This window comes from Pholis gunnellus (assembly GCF_910591455.1).
Source record: "Pholis gunnellus genome assembly, chromosome: 23".
Lineage (NCBI taxonomy): Eukaryota > Metazoa > Chordata > Actinopteri > Perciformes > Pholidae > Pholis > Pholis gunnellus.
In genome coordinates, this window is record NC_136550.1 from 7,043,859 (window position 1) to 7,068,607 (window position 24,749).

The 24,749-nt window shown below is 44.1% G+C and overlaps 3 protein-coding genes across 3 annotated transcripts in view; all 3 read right to left on the minus strand.

The window, feature by feature from the left end:
• LOC306714563 (uncharacterized protein) overlaps positions 1-233 on the minus strand; it is a gene marked incomplete at its 5' end in the record, with an annotated part of 5,334 nt that extends 5,101 nt beyond the window's left edge. The window contains one exon of the mRNA XM_079184607.1: positions 219-233. Within this exon, the coding sequence (XP_079040733.1) occupies positions 219-233 (15 nt within the window). The remainder of the gene's footprint in view (positions 1-218) is intronic.
• LOC306714564 (uncharacterized protein) overlaps positions 1-17,611 on the minus strand; it is a gene marked incomplete at its 5' end in the record, with an annotated part of 18,510 nt that extends 899 nt beyond the window's left edge. The window contains 3 exons of the mRNA XM_079184608.1: positions 219-1,696; positions 16,947-17,011; positions 17,597-17,611. Of these exons, the coding sequence (XP_079040734.1) occupies positions 907-1,696; positions 16,947-17,011; positions 17,597-17,611 (870 nt within the window). The 3' untranslated portion in view covers positions 219-906. The remainder of the gene's footprint in view (positions 1-218; positions 1,697-16,946; positions 17,012-17,596) is intronic.
• Positions 13,530-24,749, minus strand: part of LOC306714566 (uncharacterized protein) — a gene marked incomplete at its 5' end in the record, with an annotated part of 23,736 nt that continues 12,516 nt past the window's right edge. Inside the window, 4 exons of the mRNA XM_079184613.1 lie at positions 13,530-16,619; positions 16,706-16,854; positions 16,947-17,011; positions 17,597-19,020. Coding sequence (XP_079040739.1) covers positions 17,655-19,020 — 1,366 coding nt within the window. The 3' untranslated portion in view covers positions 13,530-16,619; positions 16,706-16,854; positions 16,947-17,011; positions 17,597-17,654. The remainder of the gene's footprint in view (positions 16,620-16,705; positions 16,855-16,946; positions 17,012-17,596; positions 19,021-24,749) is intronic.

The window sequence follows — 24,749 nt, forward strand, 5'->3', positions numbered from 1 at the left end:
CGGCTCGCGCTTTCCGGGAGGAGTGAGCGGAGGGCCATTCAGTTTGTTGTTCCGCTTAATGTCTCCTGTATTAATTCCTTCTGGAAATTTCAATACGTGATTTTGTTATATCAGGGATATCTCTAGTAATTTTTCAGTCCTTTGATTGGGTGCTTGAGCTCTCTGATTTATTAATTCAGTAGTTGAACCAGCAGGTTTATTCAAAGTGTGAGACTTACCTCTCTTGTTATCATTGTAGCTCGGTTTTTGAAAGCTGGAGATGATTTATCCATCAAATCAGGTGTAAATATGGAATTCAGAGATCTGAAAGTCACACGACTTGTTGAGAGTGGTACACTTGTAGGTGTGACTGTTGTACTTTCTGCAGTTGTAGATGCGGCTGTTGTAGTTGCTGCAGTCGTAGCTGCGACTGTTGTAGTTGCTGCAGTCGTAGGTGCGACTGTTGTAGTTGCTGCAGTCGTAGCCGCGACTGTTGTAGTTGCTGCAGTCGTAGCTGCGACTGTTGTAGTTGCTGCAGTCGTAGCTGCGACTGTTGTAGTTACTGCAGTCGTAGGTGTGTCCGTTGTAGTTGCTGCAGTCGTAGGTGCGGCTGTTGTAGTTGCTGAAGTCGTAGGTGCAGGTGTTGTTGTAGTTGCTGCAGTCGTAGCTGCGGCTGTTGTAGTTGCTGCAGTCGTAGCTGCGGCTGTTGTAGTTGATGCAGTCGTAGGTGCGGCTGTTGTCGTTGCTGCAGTCGTAGGTGCGGCTGTTGTAGTTGCTGCAGGCGTAAGTGTGGCTGTTGTAGTTGCTGCAGTCGTAGGTGCAGATGTTGTAGTGGTTGCAGTCGTAGTTGCGACTGTTGTAGTTTCTGCAGTCGTGGGTGCGGCTGTTGTAGTTGCTGCAGTCGTAGGTGCGGCTGTTGTAGTTACTTCAGTCGTAGGTGAGGCTGTTGTTGTTGCTGCAGTTGTAGGTGCGGCTGTTGTAGTTTCTGCAGTCGTAGTTGCAGATGTTGTTGTAACTGCTGCAGTCGTAGGTGCGGCTGTTGTAGTTGCTGCAGTCGTAGGTGAGGCTGTTGTCGTTGCTGCAGTCGTAGGTGCGGCTGTTGTAGTTGCTGCAGTCGTAGGTGCGGCTGTTGTAGTTGCTGCAGTTGTAGGTGCGGCTGTTGTTGTAATTGCTGCAGTCGTAGGTGAGGCTGTTGTCGTTGCTGCAGTCATAGGTGCGGCTGTTGTAGTCGCTGCAGTCGTAGGTGCGGCTGTTGTAGTTGCTGCAGTCGTAGGTGCGGCTGTTGTAGTTGCTGCAGTCGTAGGTGCAGATGTTGTTGTAGTTGCTGCAGTCGTAGCTGCGGCTGTTGTAGTTGATGCAGTCGTAGGTGCGGCTGTTGTAGTTGCTGCAGTCGTAGGTGCGGCTGATGTAGTTGCTGCAGTTGTAGGTGCAGATGTTGTTGTAGTGGTTGCAGTCGTAGTTGCGACTGTTGTAGTTTCTGCAGTCGTGGGTGCGGCTGTTGTAGTTGCTGCAGTCGTAGGTGCAGATGTTGTAGTTGCTGCAGTCGTAGGTGAGGCTGTTGTTGTTGCTGCAGTTGTAGGTGCGGCTGTTGTAGTTGCTGCAGTCGTAGATGCGGCTGTTGTAGTTGCTGCAGTCGTAAGTGCGGTTGTTGTAGTTGCTGCAGATGTAGGTGCGGCTGTTGTAGTTGCTGCAGTCGTAGGTGCGGCTGTTGTAGTTGCTGCAGTCGTAGGTGCGGCTGTTGTTGTTGCTGCAGTCGTAGGTGCGGCTGTTGTAGTTGCTGCAGTCGTAGGTACGGCTGTTGTAGTTGCTGCAGTCGTAGCTGCGACTGTTGTAGTTGCTGCAGTCGTAGTTGCGACTGTTGTAGTTTCTGCAGACGTAGGTGCGGCTGTTGTAGTTGCTGCAGTCGTAACTGCGACTGTTGTAGTTGCTGCTGTCGTAGGTGCGGCTGTTGTAGTTGCTGCAGTCGTAGTTGCGACCGTTGTAGTTGCTGCAGTCGTAGGTGCGGCTGTTGTAGTTACTGCAGTCGTAGGTGCGGCTGTTGTAGTTGCTGCAGTAGTAGGTGCGGCTGTTGTAGTTACTGCAGTCGTAGGTGCGGCTGTTGTAGTTGCTGCAGTTGTAGGTGCGGCTGTTGTAGTTGCTGCAGTAGTAGGTGCGGCTGTTGTAGTTACTGCAGTCGTAGGTGCGACTGTTGTAGTTGCTGCAGTCGTAGGTGCGGCTGTTGTAGTTGCTGTAGTCAAAGGTGCAGCTGTTGTAGTTGCTGCAGTCGTAGGTGCGGCTGTTGTAGTTGCTGCAATCGTAGGTGCAGATGTTGTTGTAGTTGCTGCAGTCGTAGCTGCGGCTGTTGTAGTTGATGCAGTCGTAGGTGCGGCTGTTGTAGTTGCTGCAGTCGTAGGTGCGGCTGTTGTAGTTGCTGCAGTCGTAGGTGCAGATGTTGTTGTAGTGGTTGCAGTCGTAGTTGCGACTGTTGTAGTTTCTGCAGTCGTGGGTGCGGCTGTTGTAGTTGCTGCAGTCGTAGGTGCGGCTGTTGTAGTTACTGCAGTCGTAGGTGAGGCTGTTGTTGTTGCTGCAGTTGTAGGTGCGGCTGTTGTAGTTGCTGCAGTCGTAGTTGCAGATGTTGTTGTAGTTGCTGCAGTCGCAGGTGCGGCTGTTGTAGTTGCTGCAGTCGTAGGTGAGGCTGTTGTCGTTGCTGCAGTCGTAGGTGCAGCTGTTGTAGTTGCTGCAGTCGTTGGTGCAGATGTTGTAGTTGCTGCAGTCGTAGGTGAGGCTGTTGTTGTTGCTGCAGTTGTAGGTGCGGCTGTTGTAGTTGCTGCAGTCGTAGGTGCAGATGTTGTAGTTGCTGCAGTCGTCGGTGAGGCTGTTGTTGTTGCTGCAGTTGTAGGTGCGGCTGTTGTAGTTGCTGCAGTCGTAGGTGCAGATGTTGTAGTTGCTGCAGTCGTAGGTGAGGCTGTTGTAGTTGCTGCAGTCGTAGATGCGGCTGTTGTAGTTGCTGCAGTCGTAAGTGCGGCTGTTGTAGTTGCTGCAGATGTAGGTGCGGCTGTTGTAGTTGCTGCAGTCGTAGGTGCGGCTGTTGTAGTTGCTGCAGTCGTAGGTGCGGCTGTTGTTGTTGCTGCAGTCGTAGGTGCGGCTGTTGTAGTTGCTGCAGTCGTAGGTGCGGCTGTTGTAGTTGCTGCAGTCGTTGGTGCGGCTGTTGTAGTTGCTGCAGTCGTAGGTGAGGCTGTTGTCGTTGCTGCAGTCGTAGGTGCAGATGTTGTTTTAGTGGTTGCAGTCGTAGTTGCGACTGTTGTAGTTTCTGCAGACGTAGGTGCGGCTGTTGTAGTTGCTGCAGTCGTAACTGCGACTGTTGTAGTTGCTGCTGTCGTAGGTGCGGCTGTTGTAGTTGCTGCAGTCGTAGGTACGGCTGTTGTAGTTGCTGCAGTCGTAGCTGCGACTGTTGTAGTTGCTGCAGTCGTAGTTGTGACTGTTGTAGTTTCCTCAGACGTAGGTGCGGCTGTTGTAGTTGCTGCAGTCGTAACTGCGACTGTTGTAGTTGCTGCAGTCGTAGGTGCGGCTGTTGTAGTTGCTGCAGTCGTAGGTGCAGCTGTTGTTGTAGGTGATGCAGTCGTAGCTGCGGCTGTTGTAGTTGCTGCTGTCGTAGGTGCGGCTGTTGTAGTTGCTGCAGTCGTAGGTGCGACCGTTGTAGTTGCTGCAGTCGTAGGTGCGGCTGTTGTAGTTACTGCAGTCGTAGGTGCGGCTGTTGTAGTTGCTGCAGTAGTAGGTGCGGCTGTTATAGTTACTGCAGTCGTAGGTGCGGCTGTTGTAGTTGCTGCAGTTGTAGGTGCGGCTGTTGTAGTTGCTGCAGTAGTAGGTGCGGCTGTTGTAGTTACTGCAGTCGTAGGTGCGACTGTTGTAGTTGCTGCAGTCGTAGGTGCGGCTGTTGTAGTTGCTGTAGTCGTAGCTGCGACTGTTGTAGTTGCTGCAGTCGTAGGTGCGGCTGTTGTAGGTGCAGCTGTTGTTGTAGTTGCTGCAGTCGTAGGTGCGGTTGTTGTAGTTGCTGCAGTCGTAGGTGTGGCCGTGGAAGTTGCTGCAGTCGTAGGTGCAGCTGTTGTTGTAGGTGATGCAGTCGTACCTGCGGCCGTTGTACTTGCTGCAGTCGTAGGTGCTACTGTTGTAGGTTCAGCTGTTGTAGGTGCGGTTGGTGTCGGTGTTGCAATCGTAGTTTGTGCTTTCGTAGGTATGGCTGTTGCAGGTGCCGTGACAAAATAAAAAAAAGTAAAATAGAAACATTTGATGAGATGTCAGCAAGAACTCCACCTTAAATTATTTGTTTTTTGTTTACTACAAATGTTTTACTTTAATTAATCATTAACCTTTAAAAGCAATGGATTTAACGTCAAACAACTTACCTATCAGAATCACGAAAATCGATACTATCCGTACGACACCCATCTTGTTTTCCTCTGAATCTATAAAATCAAACAATACAGTTTTTTCAGACAAAGCACGTCAAAAGGTTTTGCTCTACAGTTATGACTCATTACAGTATTACTTATTACAATCATTACTTTCTAAATAGATCAAGCAATATCAGCAGCAATACAAATGTGTCTGTATATATCCTCCCCCTCGTGTTTGTATTTGAACAGATGATATTTAACTAGGTTACCAAACATTTTACGAATTCAAGTCACTCAGAATAGTGGCTGACAATTTTTTTGGCAAATGGCCAAGTTCCCTTTACAAGACATAATTTCAGTCTCCCAAAGTCAAAGCAATACAAAGGCAAAAATAAAACATGTCAGGTTTTCAGAATTTATTGCTAAAACTGAACCCTGCCTGAAAAATTCCACCTGTTTCTTCACACGTCACCGACAAATTGCTTCTCATATTCCATACTCAATTTCTTGTGTCTATTCTTCAAAAGATCTTATCCAGGTTAGAGCTAATGGAATATACATGTCTACTTGCAGTACCTCAAAAGGCAGAGTACTTGAACAGGCAGGTGCACCAATCTGTGCTACTGTTTATAAGCATCAATCAGGCTGAAATGTCTTAGAGCAATGCACTGAAGCTCTATTAGACCAGGTGTGCTACTATCTGAACCTGACCTCTGATTCCACGATTGAGAAGTACTAAAAGAGATTGCTACACGAACCAATACTGTATCACATTTTTGATAAAGATCTATACTTATTTTTTATCAGCTCTACCAATAAGTCTTATGAGTTAGTAGTACTCTTCGGATTTAAAGTGCAGGATGCTGATGTGTTCGTACCTAAAACAGTGCATTTTAACACACTGCCAAAAGAAAGGTTACACCAACCATGATAATGGAGATGGAGGAAACATCTTTGAAATAACACTTTTAATTGGGGTAAAAACTAGGATATCAGCCAAAGACAAACCGTTGAAGCAGGATATCACAAAGTATTACAAAAATGTTGTTAGTTTAAAAATATTACATGTTATAACTTTTAATATGTGAAAATGATGCATCATTCAGATTGAAACAAAAGTGATTATGAGCTTCCTATATAATGTATCAGTAGCAACCATGTTTTCTCCTGGTCTGATGGTGCTGACTGAAACACCACTAAAAAAGATTAAACTCCCTCCTGAAACAGAAATGTTTCCTGAACATTTCTTAAAATTGGAATTAACATATTGGTATCTGTAATATCGCAAACATTAAATGTTATGTGACGGTCTACATTTATTAAGGTCTTTATTTTGGAACAGAATAAAAACTAAAAATATAAATTGTAGATCTTGCACCATAGCAAGGTACAAATCCTAATTTCAGGATAAATAATTTCAGTATAATGGCATCCTCCATTCTTTTGTTGGGGAACATTCCACCTAAACGTTGAAAGGAGTTCCACCAGTGTGAATTTACGTGAGGACAAACACTTGAATATATATTTCTAGTGATGTGGAGCGGGAAGAAATGCAAGAAAATGTTTTTGCACAAACATGTTGAATAAATATTGTATATATGTATGTATATGTTATCTGAGTAAATATCTAAATGGATGATAGTACAATCAAAGTACAAAACAATGATATTATTAGGACACATAAAAAGAAAAGCATCTAATTTTTATTTTCTAATATTTACTTTAGATACTAAAAGTGTCACTTGGTGACATCATTATGCTCCAGTAAGAAATATGAAGTATGAAATAAATTGTGAATATATATATATATATATATATATATATACGTATATATATATATATATATATATATATATATATATATATTTCTTCCAACCTCAATGTCACTAAGTAGACATAAGTCGACTGTACAATACTGTAGAGTTTTTGAAATGACTAATTGTGGCATATTGTTGTTAATACCTGCTTCTTGATTTACTGTTTAAAGTATGATAGAAAACCAGTTGGGAGAGTGCAGCGTAAAATAATTTATTGTATCACATTTTTCTGTACTTCTCAGCACTATAGAAAATTGATTCTTAGCGATATAATTAACTAAATTAATGCAACCTCAACCTGGATAAGCGGCATAAAATGGATTGGTGTATGAACCAAAGTAAAATGTATTTATTTAAGTTTATTTAAGCTTTTGCTTAAATTGGCACTTGCTCAATATGGATCAATCAGCTTCCTAACTACTGTAGGTAGCACTAGTACAATGTTTGCTCAAGGTCTCATGGTGCTGACCACAAGGTCACAAAAAAAGATTAAATTGCCTCCTGAACGCACGATCCACTCTAGCAACAAACTCTCTTTTAGTTTGTATGGACCAATGTCCGGACAGTATTATCAACAGATTTAAGAATGTACTTACCCAAAAGGATGAGAAATAAGATGAAAAGTAATCAATTCCCCCTCTCTTTCTGCTTTCAATGTTTTAAACTATTTCAGTGTCTTATAATTCAGTCCAGTTCACATCTGTGATATTGAAAACCTTTCTCCTTCTGTGACAGTCCACATCTATTAAGGCCTTTATATTGAAACGGAATGAAGGCTAATGACGTAACTCATAGATGTCTTTCATTAGTCCCTGCCATCAAAACAAAACAAACTGTATTCTCAATTGCAGCTGTCAATCTGTCAGTGTTTTGGCTCAGTATCATGGTACACTCCCTTCTTTTGTCCTGTGAATTACTGGTGCATTCCACCTATGACAATGTTGAAAGAAGTTTTCCCAGCGTGACAGTAGAACAAAAATATAAATATAGATACTAGTGACACAGTAATGGAGCAGGAAGAAGTACAAGGGACAAAAAGCACATTAAAACATACTTAATGAATATTGTATATTATGTTTGAAATTATCAGAGTAAATATGTGAATACATGATACAATACAGTTAAAGTACAAAGCAGTAATATATATATATATATATTGACAAATCATAAGGAAAGCATTTCATGTTTATTTCCTCATATTCTTTCAAGAAAGTGTCAATTTTTTATATGTTCCAGTCTTAAATCACTATTTTTAACAAATTATAAATATGTACTTGTTCTTTTTTCCACCTTAAATATCAATATAATTGAACTATTTCAGCATATGCTTTTGGTAAAAACAAGTAAACTGAAGTTGATTATATTTGCTAATTGAAACTTGCACATTATGAGTCAGTGAGCTTACTAGCTGTTGCCAGCAGTAAGTAGCTTACAGTGTTGGCTCCAACTCTGATGGTGCTGACTAAAACTCCTCAAAAAAGATTAAACTTCCTCCTGAACACGATCCACTAATTAATAGAAGAGGTTTATTTCAACCAATTACTCTTATTTATAATTTGACCGTAGTTTTGAGGACACACATTTTAAATTAGGTAATCATAAATCATGAGGACCACTGCATAAATAAAGGATAGAAAATAGTAACATTGTGTGGGTCTGTTCTTTCTTCATAGTAATTTCTGTATTTTTTTTTAAAATGAGCTGTATTTAACATTCTGAACATTAATAAAGCGGCAAGTCTTTGTGACGTCGCCCATAGTTTTTTTTAATAGCCCAAAGTGGGAGGCTACGGCTATTGGCTAGGTCAAAAGTGGGTTTGGCCCGGGTGACCAGCAGAGCAGACAGCTGGTGGTGAGCGACCTGAGACTGTACCCACCTGTCACTCAAAGCAACCACGGCCTCAATTATGTCTAACTTCAAGGTTTAATATATTTAAAACAGGGGAGTTAATATAATTAACATCATGTACAGTTTTCATGAACAGGGAAATTAGTTATAGAAAACAAAATATTTTTTTATTTTAAGTACCAGGCTGTGAACATGTTTATTTCTGCCGTATAGTTGGACATTTTAACATGGGGGTCTATGGAGATTGACTCCCTTTTTTAAAGCCAGCCTGAAATGGTCATTCGAGGAACTGCAGTTTTTGGCTCTTCCTTGTTGGCTTCATTTGTCTGCACTGGAGGCTACTGCTTGGCTCCGACTAAGTCTACAAAGTGTATTTTGTCAACTATTAATTCTCTTGAGAGGCATCATAAAACGATGAAATGTTGCTCGTTCTTCCTCGCCTGATGTCAAACAGAATTCTCAACTCGTTGCCCTCTGTTTCCATCTTCAGTCTGACATTGCCTCCTCTCCACACTAATTTGGGTTGTGGGTTGAGGTTCAATTGTCGCTCACCAATCACTAGAGATCAATGTATCTGCCTAAATGCAACGTAATTTTAAGTTGACAGATATGTGTTGCCATGACAACAGATTTTGTGCCAGTGTTTTAAGAGTGCCGTCGAGCCAGTTAAAAGAGAAATCTAGAAAAAACAAACTAGCCTAAGATGTCTGGCGATATTGAACTTGACATGCCGTAAATGTTAAATTAATTTGTTATTCACAGGCCATTGAGTTAACAATTCAAAGACGTTGGGATAATTCTCCCCTTACGCACCAGGCGTCTATTCTGGGAGGATTTGTATAAATGTTTCAGATTACTTGGAAGGGTTGAGGACAAACTACTGAGGAATCAGGCTGGCAAGGATATTGTTTTTGATATGCCGTACAACCGGTTTCTCAAAGCACTTTATCACAATGAGGTTAAGTGACACAGGTAATAATCATTTGTGAACACTCTCCTGTGACAGTGATGTGTCAATACATCAGTTAGCTGGTTGGCACATGTTCTAAGTTCAAAACCAGGAATGTTGACAGACGACTTTTTGTTGAGGAGGTTAAAGTTAGCATGAAGGGTATTTAACTCATCATGCAACATGGCCTCACACGTGACGGGAGAGCTACTGCTTGTGTAGCCTGTGTCACTCTGTCACCTGTTGATTTGTTTTTTAATTAATGCAAATCCATTTGAATAGAATTCAACATTGGCAATGGAGGTTAAAGCTGAACATTGATGTTAGGTTAAAGTCCAGGTTTGTCTGGTTTATGTTTATTATCAAGTGTCTAGAACCATATAAATTATATTTTTCTTTCAATGTGAGCTTACAATATCCTGTAGCTTAATTAATAGGCAGAGACCATCTGTCCTGCTATTATTTTTTAAAATGTATTATCAAGAGGCATTCCTTTTAGTTTCAGTGACGTCTTTGGCTACATAGTTTATCCCTGTGTTGTTTTTGAATTGCACTTCCTGGTGATCAAAACAAACAGTGTTGACAATCCTGTGACTTACATGTTGATTCATGGCAGAACTCTGTCTCGTTTTTCCGAAACATCACAATAAGAATTCAGAAAACAGTCAAAACTGTTATATAATGTAGGTTTGCTCCTCAGTCACATAAAGTTTACTATCAGTGAAGTTATTCCTAATTCAGACTAAAGACAATAATCATACACCTAATAGGCAGACATTTAACAACAGCAATGATGCAGCAAACAGTACTTATTATAGTCACAAGACAAGTTATACCCGATGCATTAGGTATGTTGTGTTGGGAGTTCAATCTGCTAATAAGATATAGACCTATTTTTTTAAATAATACTTTGGCCTGTTGTTAAATATAATTTGTGTTAAATCACTCTTTTTTCTCACTTTTTTTCTTACCTTCTGACATCTGAGGTAAAATCTGTCAGTAATGTGAAAATACTTAGTTTGTTAGAGAGAGCACTAAGAGCAGAGTGAAACACTGGAAATAGATAAAGTGTTGCATTTGGCTGTGGATTTTTTTAATGTTTTGTGAGTTTGCCTCAGCTGTTTATTTGATGATTTCACAGGTCACCCCTCAGTTACATTTAAATTTCATTGAATTGAATAAATGATTTAGGACACGGTTGGTTATACTGGACCCAAGAGTTGACACAGAGACGGCAGAGTAGGTGAAGGAATGGGTTTTAATAGGTAATGGTTGGCGGGGAAAAGGGAGGCAGGTGATAGCTGGAGGACAGGCTGGCTGAGGAACGGGCTGGTGACTTGTAGAGCAGGAGAAGAATGCAGGTAGGGAGGAGAGGCGGCGTGAGTGGTGGCTGGCCTGCGACGTAGGTACGGAGATCTTTAGACACAGGAAAAAGATGTTAATGTTAAATTCAAAAATAGCAAGCAGAACAAAAACTCGAAGCAGAAAAAGACACAGAGCGGCCAAGGTTCTAGATATCACTGAGATGACGAAACAATCTGCCGATGAGTGGGAAGAAAGTCGGGGTACTTGAACTACATGAGCTTGATGATCTGATTGCAGGAAGGTGCGGAGAGGTGCGCCCCCGCCACGCACACACACACACACACACACACACACACACACACACACACACACACACACACACACACACACACACACAGAGAACAGAGGGGAGACACAACGAACACAGGGAAACACAAGAAAAGGGCTGGAGTCACAGCAGAGCCGTGACAGAAAATGTCCAATTCATTTTTTATCAATAATTTTACTTAATAGCATTAAGTTTAAAAGATCAGTACTTTGATTTGATCAATACCCTTTAAATAGAGAAAAACTCTTCAAAACAGTGGTGTAGATCATTTGGGTACAGGCCATAAGGTCCCTTAGTCAATTGTGAGACTAAATATTTAACCAATATTTAAAAAGAAATGTCATTAAGCAGTAAAATAGCGTTATGCCAAATTGCCAGCTTTGAGTGTTTTGTGCGAAACTAGGGTATTTTGATAAAGAGTGAAGGAGAGACATGTGGGGGATATCAGACCCGAGGATCTGGCAACCCCAAGCTGTGGCTGGTAGCCTACTACACATTTTCGATTAGCTGAAACACCAAATCAAGGTAACCTTAGCATCTGTCAGATGAAATTAGAAGAACTGGTTGGTATTTTTTAATTCATGAGCCTAAAAATATATGTTTGCTGGATATAACTAGCATCACTCATTTGATATTATGTTTACATTTCAGGTGTAGGCTAATGTGCTAGCTAGTTTGTGTTCGTTGCTCAAACGTGACATTTTAACATCAACCATCTTCAGTTGATATTGTAGACATTTTAAAGAGGAACCAAAGTGTAACAAAATATACATTTCCTGGTTGCAGCAGCTGTTGACGCCAACACAGCCAGGTGAAGCTGAAGGGTCTCAGTGGAGCTCTGATGTCACAGGGAAAATTAGTTGAAAAATAAATAATAATGTTGCTGAGCATTTTCATGGTTAAGTTAGTAATAGCTGCAGTAATGTATACTGTAATTTGTAGAGCTATTAAGATACCATGAAAGTGTCAGTAGGTTTACTGTGTCTCTATCATACATCAACTTATCTTCGTATTACCTGCAGGAAACATCATCAAATAGTTTATCAGGACAGCAGGCTGAAGGAAGAGCAGTTGGAGCCGTGGAGTCTCAGGTAAGGTCGAACAGTGGCTCATTTATAAGATGTTGACATTTCATTGCTATTCAGAATATTGATCGATAGGGCTGCATCTACCGATTATCATTAATTATTATTATTTATTATCTTATTAGCTTTTCTTGATTCATTTATTATATATTAAAAAAAAATATATGTATATATATATATATATATAGTATATATAAATTAGACAGTAGTCTTAGATGTCAGTCTTCATACACACACAAATATAATATGTTGCTTTTGATGACAGACATTGCAATTCAAATGTCTCACTGTGCGTTCCAGTTACTATGCCAGAAAAAGATTCAGTATGTCCCAATAATTAGTATTTCAAATGCAGTACATAGGATGTTGTGATATTTTTGGCATTTTGCAACTGAATTTAGTCTGCAAATCGGGATGCTTTTCTAGTTATTTTGAACTACAATCCTCTGCACAGTGGATATTTGAGAAAGAGGTGGAATGTTATCAGGAAGTTAGATGTCCAAATTGAATGCATACTGCGCAACCGTACGTACTTTGTAAGAGCAGCTGCACTAAAAGTAAAAATAAAAAGTTTGGAAGGCATACTCTATCTATCTGCATTCTTTTCTGTACTGGTGTTCTTGTGTCCTTTTTTAAACGTCATCTTTTGTAACCAAAGTAATGTCCCGATACTCAAGTTCGCTCTCTGCCAAGAACAGTTAAAATTCTCTGAGGTGTTTGTCACATGCCCATTGAACAGAGGATGCATTGGTTGGTTACTTGTGTGAATTTGACAACAAAAGTATCACAGCATTCATTTCAGCATGCAATTAAGTAGCGGGAGGCAGGCCACCAATAGTACGTTTTATGCTGTTTTTTCATCACTGAATTCCTTTTTATAGAGCTTTTGAGTTGAGGATTCGACTATGTAGATTTCAAATATTGGCAATTTTATGAAAATGAATGGCAAGACAGGACTGGTGTGCAAACAGCAGAGGGTCCAGCTATGGCTCGACTAATGAGTGGAGGTGCTTCAGGACCTGCCTCTCCAGTTGCTTAATGACATGTGAAGTCAAAGCCTCTTGTCTGTAGTCACTGAGGGTGTTTGGTTGCTCTTTCTTGGTGTGACGGCCTCAGAAGCTTGTTGCCTTGGACCTGCTGCCCTGGTACTGTGTGTATGTGCTTTTGTGTTTGTAAGTCCTTGGCTGGGTGGAGCTGAGGGGTCATCACCCTAATTCGGATCTCATGGCCAGTGTTCCTGCTGTATTTAACCCCGCCTGCCCAGACGACAGAGTTTCAGTCCATTTTCACCAACCTGTTGTTTCTTTGTTACTTTGACTTATTTTAATAAATTGAAGATTGTTACTGATAAGCCTAGTGTGCGTCTTCTTTTGTTGCGGCCCACGAGCTGGGCGTAACATAGGTGCTGCTGTCGTAGGAGCTGTCAGCTGTCAATTTGTTATTTTTCCTGGCACAGTATCATGGCACACTCCCTTCTTTTGTCGTGTGAAAAAGCATTTCACCAGTGACAGTATATGTTATTACAAACAACAAAAATATTTCTAGTGACATATCAAAATGCAAGAAAATAATTGTACACAAAGAATATATTAAACAAATATTGTACATGATGTTTAGAGTAACCGGGGGATATTTATAAATTAATGATGATGGATAATACTCTTGATGATACTTTTTTATTTTCTTCTGTGTCAGTTCATGATATCGCTATGTTCCAGTATGAATTCACTAAATTTGATAAATGGTCACTATCAACCTGTAATTTTTGTCCAACCAGTCAGGGTTTCTTCAGTGTTCACATCAAATGTAAGACTTTTTAAGACCTTTTAAATAACACACACAATGTATTTTAATGTACTTTATTACCTGTTTCAAGTGTGATGAGAAAACAATATGGAAGATACAGCCTTAAAATTATTTTTTATTATATCACACTTTTTCCGTACTGTCAAGCAGTAAACACAACCATTCAAAAGTTTGTAACTGCCTGCCACAAGAGCTTCACGTGGTACAGTCAGATGGCTGAGTGGATTATTCTTCTTGAATGGTCTTTCATGCTTATAAGTTGTTAAGTCCTCTTAACAAATAGATGACAATTTAAAGGGCCGAAACAGAAAGGGTCTCAGACAAAAATAAATGTTAGTGACAGATATTTTTTTTAAAGGAAATGCTTGAGTTCTGATGAACATTTAAAATTTATTTGAGAAAAACAGAGAAGAGAGGTTTCAAAGCCAGAAAATTGGCATCTATTTAGACTCCCCTGTCAAAAGGGAGGGCTTTTCACAAAATACTCTGGAATACACGTCTTTCCTCATGTTGAAATAACTGCTTTTTTTGTATTTTACCTGCTTTACCACTACATGTGAACATAGGTATGCTGAGTTAAAGGCATTTACATTACATTACGTTACAGTCATTTAGCAGATGCATTTACACATCCTATAGGATGGATTCTATGCACTTATTTGAAAAGGTTAACATGAATGATGAAAAGGAGTGGTCCATTTCACATTATGTCAAAAAACACGGCAACTTTAATTCTTGACAAGATAGTCATTAAAACGCATGGGTGATTGAGATCATGGAGAAACACATTTGGTGTGATGGCTCCCTCTGTTGATGAATATGGCTACACTAGGGTACAATTTCATCCCCTCTTTATTAACAGAACAGTGTAGCAGGGATATGTCCAAAGGGTATGACAAAAAGCATATGTAATTATGGTGCCATATTACAAAAGTTTGAGGCTTAGAGTTGATTTATTTTTACGTTTGTGGGATTTCTCCACCAATAAAACCAAGCTCTTTGTCCATCCTGTTGGATTTAAAGCTACGTAAATGTACTCGTGTAGTAGGATTTTTTTTAAAATCTTTAGTATCCATCCAAAATACTTTTGGATAAATATAATAGAAGAACAGATGACAAATGCCTTTTTGTAATTCCTTGGAAGTCACAAGATTATTCAATATACAGTATAAACCTCTCTAACACATGTTTACTCGATATATATTTGTTGCAAAATTCACTGTTAGTTTATTACGCCAGTTCATTTAGGCCATCACAATGCTCAAAAATGTCTCCCCATGTTTCTGATATATTTATTTGTGAATTTTCTCAGAGTACCTTATTAAAATTATACTTTCACCAACTTATTTTCATCAAATTAAATATTGAATATTGAGTGATGTTTTTGCGGGGAGTAAATAATATATATGTCTATTACTTATTATTGATCACTTTCCTTGTCAGCTTAAACAAAAGGAGAATGTTGCATTTAATGAGTAAATGGCAAGTTTCTAAAAACATTTATTGTAAAGTTTATGCTTGCTGTGGTAGCCTTACGTCTTTTTCAACATAACTGTATTTTAAAATGCTTCTTTTTGGTGAGCGCCATTACATAAATGGCTCGTCACCGAGTCTTCCACAAGCTACTAGCTTGACAGCTGAGAGTCCTAACAATCACCATGTTTGTTGTTTATGTTCATTATATGTTCGCGTTCATAATGCTAATTTTGGTGATGTGACTTTTGAGGAAGGCCTGAAGGGACGGGCTGTCAGTGGTGGCGACTTGACGACTTTCTTGCGAGATGTAGCAACTTTTAGAGCTAGTGTTGCTTGCTAATTTCATTGGAAAAGGGATGGCGACATTGTGCTGGGTTGATCGGCTGGATGATTATTTAAAACTATCGTACTCTTACTAGTTTCTCAAGATTACCAATCCTGCCTTCAATGTTCTTTTACATTAAACATGACATTGATATATTTTGTATTGACCCACCAAAATTGCAAAACATCATACAAGAGATGATTTCAATTCCTCAAAGATTGTGTATTGTGATCATTGTAAATGTTTTGACAGAAATTGTACAAAATAAAATAAATTTCCCAGAATACAGCATGATTACATAAATACACTTTCTATAAATATGAAAATTGACAGTGCATTATTTTGACATATATGTATACCATTACCTTTGATATAATTTCATTCAAACAAGGGTGAAAGTGTTATCCAGAGTGGCTAGTTTCATTTTTTCCGCAAACAAGCCTAAAGAAGACAGCATTAGTAACTGTTATTATGTTAAATATTGCTAAAGCTCAGTGCGCACGGAAGCAAAAGTAATTTTATTATTAATTGTGCAATCATGACATCCCAAGGTTTCCGATTATGTTGATTAGCTTATTATTCTAGTGATGTCTCAAATAGACCTGGTGCTTAAAGTTGGCTATGTCATTTCATCCGGTCCATGATCTTGGACATTCCCACACAGAAACATGTTTCGTTAGACAGACATACTTAATCCTCTTTCATTAATGTGTCGAGTTATTCCAAATTAATAATTTGATAGTAAGTTTATCCAAAGCTGTACAAAACTTGTACGACAAGAATTTTAGATTTTGACTGACAACAAAGTAATTTTTCATACCAGTGATGGCTTTCATGTATTGATGTAAAGTCAAATGGATATCAGCACTAATGCTATTGTTGGCTTGAAAGTAGCCATGACAACACTACAAGGCAGGATGCGGTGATGAGACTGATCTCATGACTTCCACTTGAAGCTGTCGTAGGCGCAGGTGTTGTAATTGCTGCATTTGTAGGTGCTGCAGTCATAGCTGCGGCTGTTGTAGTTGCTGCAGTCGTAGGTGCGGCCGTTGTAGTTGCTGCAGTCGTAGCTGCGACTGTTGTAGTTGATACAGTCGTAGGTGCTACTGTTGTAGGTGCAGCTGTTGTTGTAGGGGCTAGAGTAGTAGCTGCTGCTGTTGTAGGTGCTGCCGTCGTAGATGCGGCTGTTGTAGTTGCTTTAGTCGTAGGTGCTACTGTTGTAGGTGCAACTGTTGTAAGTGATGCAGTCGTAGCTGCGGCTGTTGTAGTTGCTGCAGTCGTAGCTGCAGTCGTAGCTGCGGCTGTTGTAGGTGCTGCAGTCGTAGTTACTGCAGTAAAACAACAAACCATTAGTTTGACAAACATTTGAGCAACTTTTGACATTTTTTATCAAGTATCACTCATTATTGCTTACATGAGCCATTCACAGTGATTGAGGCGGCTTCAATGTCAAAACCGTCGACGCTTCCAGCTGAATCCATCAATAATTTGGTAATCTCAGGTTGACTAGGAGTAGATGTCATGTTAAAGGCAACATCCACATCGTTGATGACTGATCCTTGTCTGCAGAAGGAGAAACAAAAAAATTAGTTTGATGTGTTAGCCACTGACCCTGAAATGTAACAATTGTAAAACTGTATCTCTCAACATAATACCTGAATCCCACCACTTTCATGGAGTCAAAGGTGGAAGGGAATCTGTTTTTGAACAAAGGCGAAAGCTGTGGAAACAGAAATAAAGTTGGATTTAAATGACCAGTGTGTAGGTTTTTCGGGGGATCTATCAGTAGAAATTAAGTAAAACGTGCAGAACTATGTTTAATGAGTTTCATCTAAAATTAGATGACACTAAGAATCCAACTAAGAGTTTGTTTTTGTTGGCTTAGAATGAGCCCGTCATGTCTATATAGGGAATGGATCCTCCCCACGGAGTTTGCCGTGTTGCAACCCAGTGTTTATACAGTAGCCCAGAAAGGACAAATCAAATACTGGCTCTACAGAGACTGCTTTTATGTTTGGTTGAGGTCATGTAGTTTTCCAACATGCTAGTGAGTCTGCAGTAATGTGAGCTGCGGTTTTGCAATCACCGGCTCGCGCTTTCCGGGAGGAGTGAGCGGAGGGCCATTCAGTTTGTTGTTGCCCTTAATGTCTCCTTTATTAATTCCTTCTGGAAATTTCAATACGTGATTTTGTTATATCAGGGATATCTCTCGTAATTTTTCAGTCCTTTGATTGGGTGCTTGAGCTCTCGGATTTATTAATTCAATAGTTGAACCAGCAGGTTTTATTCAAAGTGTGAGACTTACCTGTTTCGTTATCATTGTAGCTCGGTTTTTGAAAGCTCGAGATGATTTATTCTTCAAATCAGATGTAAATGTGGATGTCAGAGATCTGAAAGTCACGCGACTTGTTGAGTGTAGTACACTTATAGGTGTGACTGTTGTACTTTCTGCAGTTATAGGTGCCGCTGTTGTTGGTGCTTCTGTTGTAGGTGCTGCAGTCGTAGGTGCAGCTGTTGTTGTCGGCGCTAGAGTCGTAGCTGCGGCTGTTGTAGTTACTGCAGTCGTAGGTGAGGCTGTTGTTGCTGCAGTTGTAGGTGCGGCTGTTGTAGTTCCTGCAGTCGCAAGTGCGGCTGTTGTAGTTGCTGCAGTCGCAAGTGCGGCTGTTGTAGTTGCTGCAGTCGTAGGTGCAGATGTTGTAGTTGCTGCAGTCGTAGGTGAGGCTGTTGTTGTTGCTGCAGTTGTAGGTGCAGCTGTTGTAGTTGCTGCAGTTGTAGGTGCAGATGTTGTTGTAGTTGCTGCAGTCGTAGCTGCGGCTGTTGTAGATGCTGCAGTTGTAGGTGCGGCTGTTGTAGTTGCTGCAGTCGTAGGTGCGGCTGTTGTTGTTGCTGCAGACGTAGGTGGGGCTGTTGTAGTTGCTGCAGGTGTAGGTGCGGCTGTTGTAGTTGCTGCAGTCGTAGCTGCGGCTGTTGCAGATGCTGCAGTCGTAGGTGCGGCTGTTGTAGTTGCTGCAGTCGTAGGTGCGGCTGTTGTAGTTGCTGCAGTCGTAGGTGCGGCTGTTGTAGTTTCTGCAGTCGTAGGTGCGGCTGTTGGTGTTTCTGCAGTCGTAGGTGCGGCTGTTGTAGTTGCTGCAGTCGTAGGTGCAGCTGTTGTAGTTGTTGCAGTCGTAGGTGAGGCTGTTGTCGTTGCTGCAGTCGTAGGTGCAGCTGTTGTAGTTGCTGCAGTCGTAGGTGCAGATGTTGTTGTAGTTGCTGCAGTCATAGCTGCGGCTGTTGTAGATGCTGCAGTTGTAGGTGCGGCTGTTGTAGTTGCTGCAGTCGTAGGTGCGGCTGTTGTTGTTGCTGCAGTCGCAGGTGCGGCTGTTGTAGTTGCTGCAGGCGTAGGTGCGGCTGTTGTAGTTGCTGCAGTCGTAGCTGCGGCTGTTGTAGATGCTGCAGTTGTAGGTGCGGCTGTTGTAGTTGCTGCAGTCGTAGGTGCGGCTGTTGTAGTTGCTGCAGTCGTAGGTGCGGCTGTTGTAGTTGCTGCAGTCGTAGATGCGGCTGTTGTAGTTGCTGCAGTCGTAGGTGCGGCTGTTGTAGTTGCTGCAGTCGTAGGTGCAGCTGTTGTAGTTGCTGCAGTCGTGGGTGCGGCTGTTGTAGTTGCTGCAGTCGTTGGTGCGGCTGTTGTAGTTGCTGCAGTCGTAGGTGCGGCTGTTGTAGTTGCTGCAGTCGTAGGTGAGGCTGTTGTCGTTGCTTCAGTCGTAGGTGCAGCTGTTGTAGTTGCTGCAGTGGTAGGTGCGGCTGTTGTAGTTGCTGCAGTCGTAGGTGCGGCTGTTGTAGTTTCTGCAGTCGTAGGTGCGGCTGTTGGTGTTGCTGCAGTTGTAGGTGCGGCTGTTGTAGTTGCTGCAGTCGTAGGTGCGGCTGTTGTAGTTGCTGCAGTCGTTGGTGCGGCTGTTGTTGTTGCTGCAGTCGTAGGTGAGGCTGTTGTCGTTGCTGCAGTCGTAGGTGCAGCTGTTGTAGTTGCTGCAGTCGTAGGTGCAGATGTTGTTGTAGTTGCTGCAGTCGTAGCTGCGGCTGTTGTAGATGCTGCAGTTGTAGGTGCGGCTGTTGTAGTTGCTGCAGTCGTAGGTGCGGCTGTTGTAGTTGCTGCAGTCGTAGGTGCGGCTGTTGTAGTTGCTGCAGTCATAGGTGCAGATGTTGTTGTAGTTGCTGCAGTCGTAGCTGCGGCTGTTGTAGTTGATGCAGTCGTAGGTGCGGCTGTTGTCGTTGCTGCAGTCGTAGGTGCGGTTGTTGTAGTTGCTGCAGTCGTAGGTGCGGCTGTTGTAGTTGCTGCAGTCGTAGGTGCAGATGTTGTAGTTGCTGCAGTCGTAGGTGACGCTGTTGTTGTTGCTGCAGTTGTAGGTGCGGCTGTTGTAGTTGCTGCAGTCGTAGGTGCAGCTGTTGTAGTTGCTGCAGTCGTAGGTGCGGTTGTTGTAGTTGCTGCAGTTGTAGGTGCGGCTGTTGTAGTTGCTGCAGTCGTAGGTGCTGCTGTTGTAGTTACTGCAGTCTTAGGTGAGGCTGTTGTTGTTGCTGCAGTTGTAGGTGCGGCTGTTGTAGTTTCTGCAGTCGTAGGTGCAGATGTTGTTGTAGTTGCTGCAGTCGTAGGTGCGGTTGTTGTAGTTGCTGCAGTCGTAGGTGCGGCTGTTGTAGTTGCTGCAGTCATAGGTGCGGCTGTTGTAGTTGCTGCAGTCGTAGGTGAGGCTGTTGTCGTTGCTGCAGTCGTAGGTGCAGCTGTTGTAGTTGCTGCAGTCGTAGGTGCGGCTGTTGTAGTTGCTGCAGTTGTAGGTGCGGCTGTTGTAGTTGCTGCAGTCGTAGGTGCGGCTGTTGTAGTTGCTGCAGTTGTTGGTGCGGTTGTTGTAGTTGCTGCAGTTGTAGGTGCGGCTGTTGTAGTTGCTGCAGTCGTAGGTGCGGCTGTTGTAGTTGCTGCAGTCGTAGGTGAGGCTGTTGTCGTTGCTGCAGTCGTAGGTGCAGCTGTTGTAGTTGCTGCAGTCGTAGGTGCGGCTGTTGTAGTTGCTGCAGTCGTAGGTGCTGCTGTTGTAGTTACTGCAGTCGTAGGTGAGGCTGTTGTTGTTGCTGCAGTTGTAGGTGCGGCTGTTGTAGTTTCTGCAGTCGTAGGTGCAGATGTTGTTGTAGTTGCTGCAGTCGTAGGTGCGGCTGTTGTAGTTGCTGCAGTCGTAGGTGAGGCTGTTGTCGTTGCTGCAGTCGTAGGTGCGGCTGTTGTAGTTGCTGCAGTCGTAGGTGCGGCTGTTGTAGTTGCTGCAGTTGTTGGTGCGGCTGTTGTTGTTGCTGCAGTCGTAGGTGCGGCTGTTGTAGTTGCTGCAGTCGTAGGTGCAGCTGTTGTAGTTGCTGCAGTCGTAGGTGCGGCTGTTGTAGTTGCTGCAGTCGTAGGTGCGGCTGTTGTAGTTGCTGCAGTCGTAGGTGCGGCTGTTGTTGTTGCTGCAGTCGTAGGTGCGGCTGTTGTAGTTGCTTCAGTCGTAGGTGCAGATGTTGTAGTTGCTGCAGTCGTAGGTGAGGCTGTTGTTGCTGCAGTTGTAGGTGCGGCTGTTGTAGTTGCTGCAGTCGTAGGTGCGGTTGTTGTAGTTGCTGCAGTCGTAGGTGCGGCTGTTGTAGTTGCTGCAGTCGTAGGTGCGGCTGTTGTAGTTGCTGCAGTCGTAGGTGCGGCTGTTGTAGTTGCTGCAGTCGTAGGTGCGGCTGTTGTAGTTGCTGCAGTCGTGGGTGCGGCTGTTGTAGTTGCTGCAGTCGTAGGTGAGGCTGTTGTCGTTGCTTCAGTCGTAGGTGCAGCTGTTGTAGTTGCTGCAGTCGTAGGTGCGGCTGTTGTAGTTGCTGCAGTCGTAGGTGCAGATGTTGTAGTTGCTGCAGTCGTAGGTGAGGCTGTTGTAGTTTCTGCAGTCGTAGGTGCAGATGTTGTTGTAGTTGCTGCAGTCGTAGGTGAGGCTGTTGTCGTTGCTTCAGTCGTAGGTGCAGCTGTTGTAGTTGCTGCAGTGGTAGGTGCGGCTGTTGTAGTTGCTGCAGTCGTAGGTGCGGCTGTTGTAGTTGCTGCAGTCGTAGGTGCGGCTGTTGTAGTTGCTGCAGTCGTAGGTGCAGATGTTGTAGTTGCTGCAGTCGTAGGTGACGCTGTTGTTGTTGCTGCAGTTGTAGGTGCGGCTGTTGTAGTTGCTGCAGTCGTAGGTGCAGCTGTTGTAGTTGCTGCAGTCGTAGGTGCGGTTGTTGTAGTTGCTGCAGTCGTAGGTGCGGCTGTTGTAGTTGCTGCAGTCGTAGGTGCTGCTGTTGTAGTTACTGCAGTCTTAGGTGAGGCTGTTGTTGTTGCTGCAGTTGTAGGTGCGGCTGTTGTAGTTTCTGCAGTCGTAGGTGCAGATGTTGTTGTAGTTGCTGCAGTCGTAGGTGCGGTTGTTGTAGTTGCTGCAGTCGTAGGTGCGGCTGTTGTAGTTGCTGCAGTCGTAGGTGCGGCTGTTGTAGTTGCTGCAGTCGTAGGTGAGGCTGTTGTCGTTGCTGCAGTCGTAGGTGCAGCTGTTGTAGTTGCTGCAGTCGTAGGTGCGGCTGTTGTAGTTGCTGCAGTTGTAGGTGCGGCTGTTGTAGTTGCTGCAGTCGTAGGTGCGGCTGTTGTAGTTGCTGCAGTTGTTGGTGCGGTTGTTGTAGTTGCTGCAGTTGTAGGTGCGGCTGTTGTAGTTGCTGCAGTCGTAGGTGCGGCTGTTGTAGTTGCTGCAGTCGTAGGTGAGGCTGTTGTCGTTGCTGCAGTCGTAGGTGCAGCTGTTGTAGTTGCTGCAGTCGTAGGTGCGGCTGTTGTAGTTGCTGCAGTCGTAGGTGCTGCTGTTGTAGTTACTGCAGTCGTAGGTGAGGCTGTTGTTGTTGCTGCAGTTGTAGGTGCGGCTGTTGTAGTTTCTGCAGTCGTAGGTGCAGATGTTGTTGTAGTTGCTGCAGTCGTAGGTGCGGCTGTTGTAGTTGCTGCAGTCGTAGGTGAGGCTGTTGTCGTTGCTGCAGTCGTAGGTGCGGCTGTTGTAGTTGCTGCAGTCGTAGGTGCGGCTGTTGTAGTTGCTGCAGTTGTTGGTGCGGCTGTTGTTGTTGCTGCAGTCGTAGGTGCGGCTGTTGTAGTTGCTGCAGTCGTAGGTGCAGCTGTTGTAGTTGCTGCAGTCGTAGGTGCGGCTGTTGTAGTTGCTGCAGTCGTAGGTGCGGCTGTTGTAGTTGCTGCAGTCGTAGGTGCGGCTGTTGTTGTTGCTGCAGTCGTAGGTGCGGCTGTTGTAGTTGCTTCAGTCGTAGGTGCAGATGTTGTAGTTGCTGCAGTCGTAGGTGAGGCTGTTGTTGCTGCAGTTGTAGGTGCGGCTGTTGTAGTTGCTGCAGTCGTAGGTGCGGTTGTTGTAGTTGCTGCAGTCGTAGGTGCGGCTGTTGTAGTTGCTGCAGTCGTAGGTGCTGCTGTTGTAGTTACTGCAGTCGTAGGTGAGGCTGTTGTTGTTGCTGCAGTCGTAGGTGCGGATGTTGTAGTTGCTGCAGTCGTAGGTGCTGCTGTTGTAGTTACTGCAGTCGTAGGTGAGGCTGTTGTAGTTGCTGCAGTCGTAGGTGCGGCTGTTGTCGTTGCTGCAGTCGTAGGTGAGGCTGTTGTCGTTGCTGCAGTCGTAGGTGCGGCTGTTGTAGTTGCTGCAGTCGTAGGTGCGGCTGTTGTAGTTGCTGCAGTCGTAGGTGCGGCTGTTGTAGTTGCTGCAGTCGTAGGTGCAGATGTTGTAGTTGCTGCAGTCGTAGGTGAGGCTGTTGTAGTTTCTGCAGTCGTAGGTGCAGATGTTGTTGTAGTTGCTGCAGTCGTAGGTGCGGCTGTTGTAGTTGCTGCAGTCGTAGGTGAGGCTGTTGTCGTTGCTGCAGTCGTAGGTGCGGATGTTGTAGTTGCTGCAGTCGTAGGTGCGGCTGTTGTAGTTGCTGCAGTCGTTGGTGCGGCTGTTGTTGTTGCTGCAGTCGTAGGTGCGGCTGTTGTAGTTGCTGCAGTCGTAGGTGCAGCTGTTGTAGTTGCTGCAGTCGTAGGTGCGGCTGTTGTAGTTGCTGCAGTCGTAGGTGCGGCTGTTGTAGTTGCTGCAGTCGTAGGTGCGGCTGTTGTTGTTGCTGCAGTCGTAGGTGCGGCTGTTGTAGTTGCTTCAGTCGTAGGTGCAGATGTTGTAGTTGCTGCAGTCGTAGGTGAGGCTGTTGTTGCTGCAGTTGTAGGTGCGGCTGTTGTAGTTGCTGCAGTCGTAGGTGCGGTTGTTGTAGTTGCTGCAGTCGTAGGTGCGGCTGTTGTAGTTGCTGCAGTCGTAGGTGCTGCTGTTGTAGTTACTGCAGTTGTAGGTGAGGCTGTTGTAGTTGCTGCAGTCGTAGGTGCGACTGTTGTCGTTGCTGCAGTCGTAGGTGAGGCTGTTGTCGTTGCTGCAGTCGTAGGTGCGGCTGTTGTAGTTGCTGCAGTCGTAGGTGCGGCTGTTGTAGTTGCTGCAGTCGTAGGTGCGGCTGTTGTAGTTGCTGCAGTCGTAGGTGCAGATGTTGTAGTTGCTGCAGTCGTAGGTGAGGCTGTTGTTGTTGCTACAGTTGTAGGTGCGGCTGTTGTAGTTGCTGCAGTCGTAGGTGCGGCTGTTGTAGTTGCTGAAGTCGTAGGTGCGGCTGTTGTAGTTGCTGCAGTCGTAGGTGCGGCTGTTGTTGTAGTTGCTGCTGTCGTTGGTGCGGCTGTTATAGTTGCTGCAGACGTAAGTGATGCTGTTGTCGTTGCTGCAGTCGTAGCTGCGGCTGTTGTAGTTGCTGCAGTCGTAGGTGCAGATGTTGTAGTTGCTGCTGTCGTTGGTGCGGCTGTTGTAGTTGCTGCAGTCGTAAGTGATGCTGTTGTCGTTGCTGCAGTCGTAGGTGCGGCTGTTGTAGTTGCTGCAGTCGTAGGTGCAGATGTTGTAGTTGCTGCAGTCGTAGGTGAGGCTGTTGTTGCTGCAGTTGTAGGTGCGGCTGTTGTAGTTGCTGCAGTCGTAGGTGCAGATGTTGTAGTTGCTGCAGTCGTAGGTGAGGCTTTTGTTGTTGCTACAGTTGTAGGTGCGGCTGTTGTAGTTGCTGCAGTCGTAGATGCGGCTGTTGTTGTTGCTGCAGTCGTAGGTGCGGCCGTTGTAGTTGCTGCAGTCGTAGCTGCGGCTGTTGTAGTTGCTGCAGTCGTTGGTGCAGATGTTGTTGTAGTTGCTGCAGTCGTAGGTGCGGCTGTTGTAGTTGCTGCAGTCGTAGGTGAGGCTGTTGTCGTTGCTGCAGTCGTAGGTGCGGCTGTTGTAGTTGCTGCAGTCGTAGGTGCGGCTGTTGTAGTTGCTGCAGTCGTTGGTGCGGCTGTTGTAGTTGCTGCAGTCGTAGGTGCGGCTGTTGTAGTTGCTATAGTCGTAGGTGCGGCTGTTGTAGTTGCTGCAGTCGTAGGTGCGGCTGTTGTAGTTGCTGCAGTCGTAGGTGTGGCTGTTGTAGTTGCTGCAGTCGTA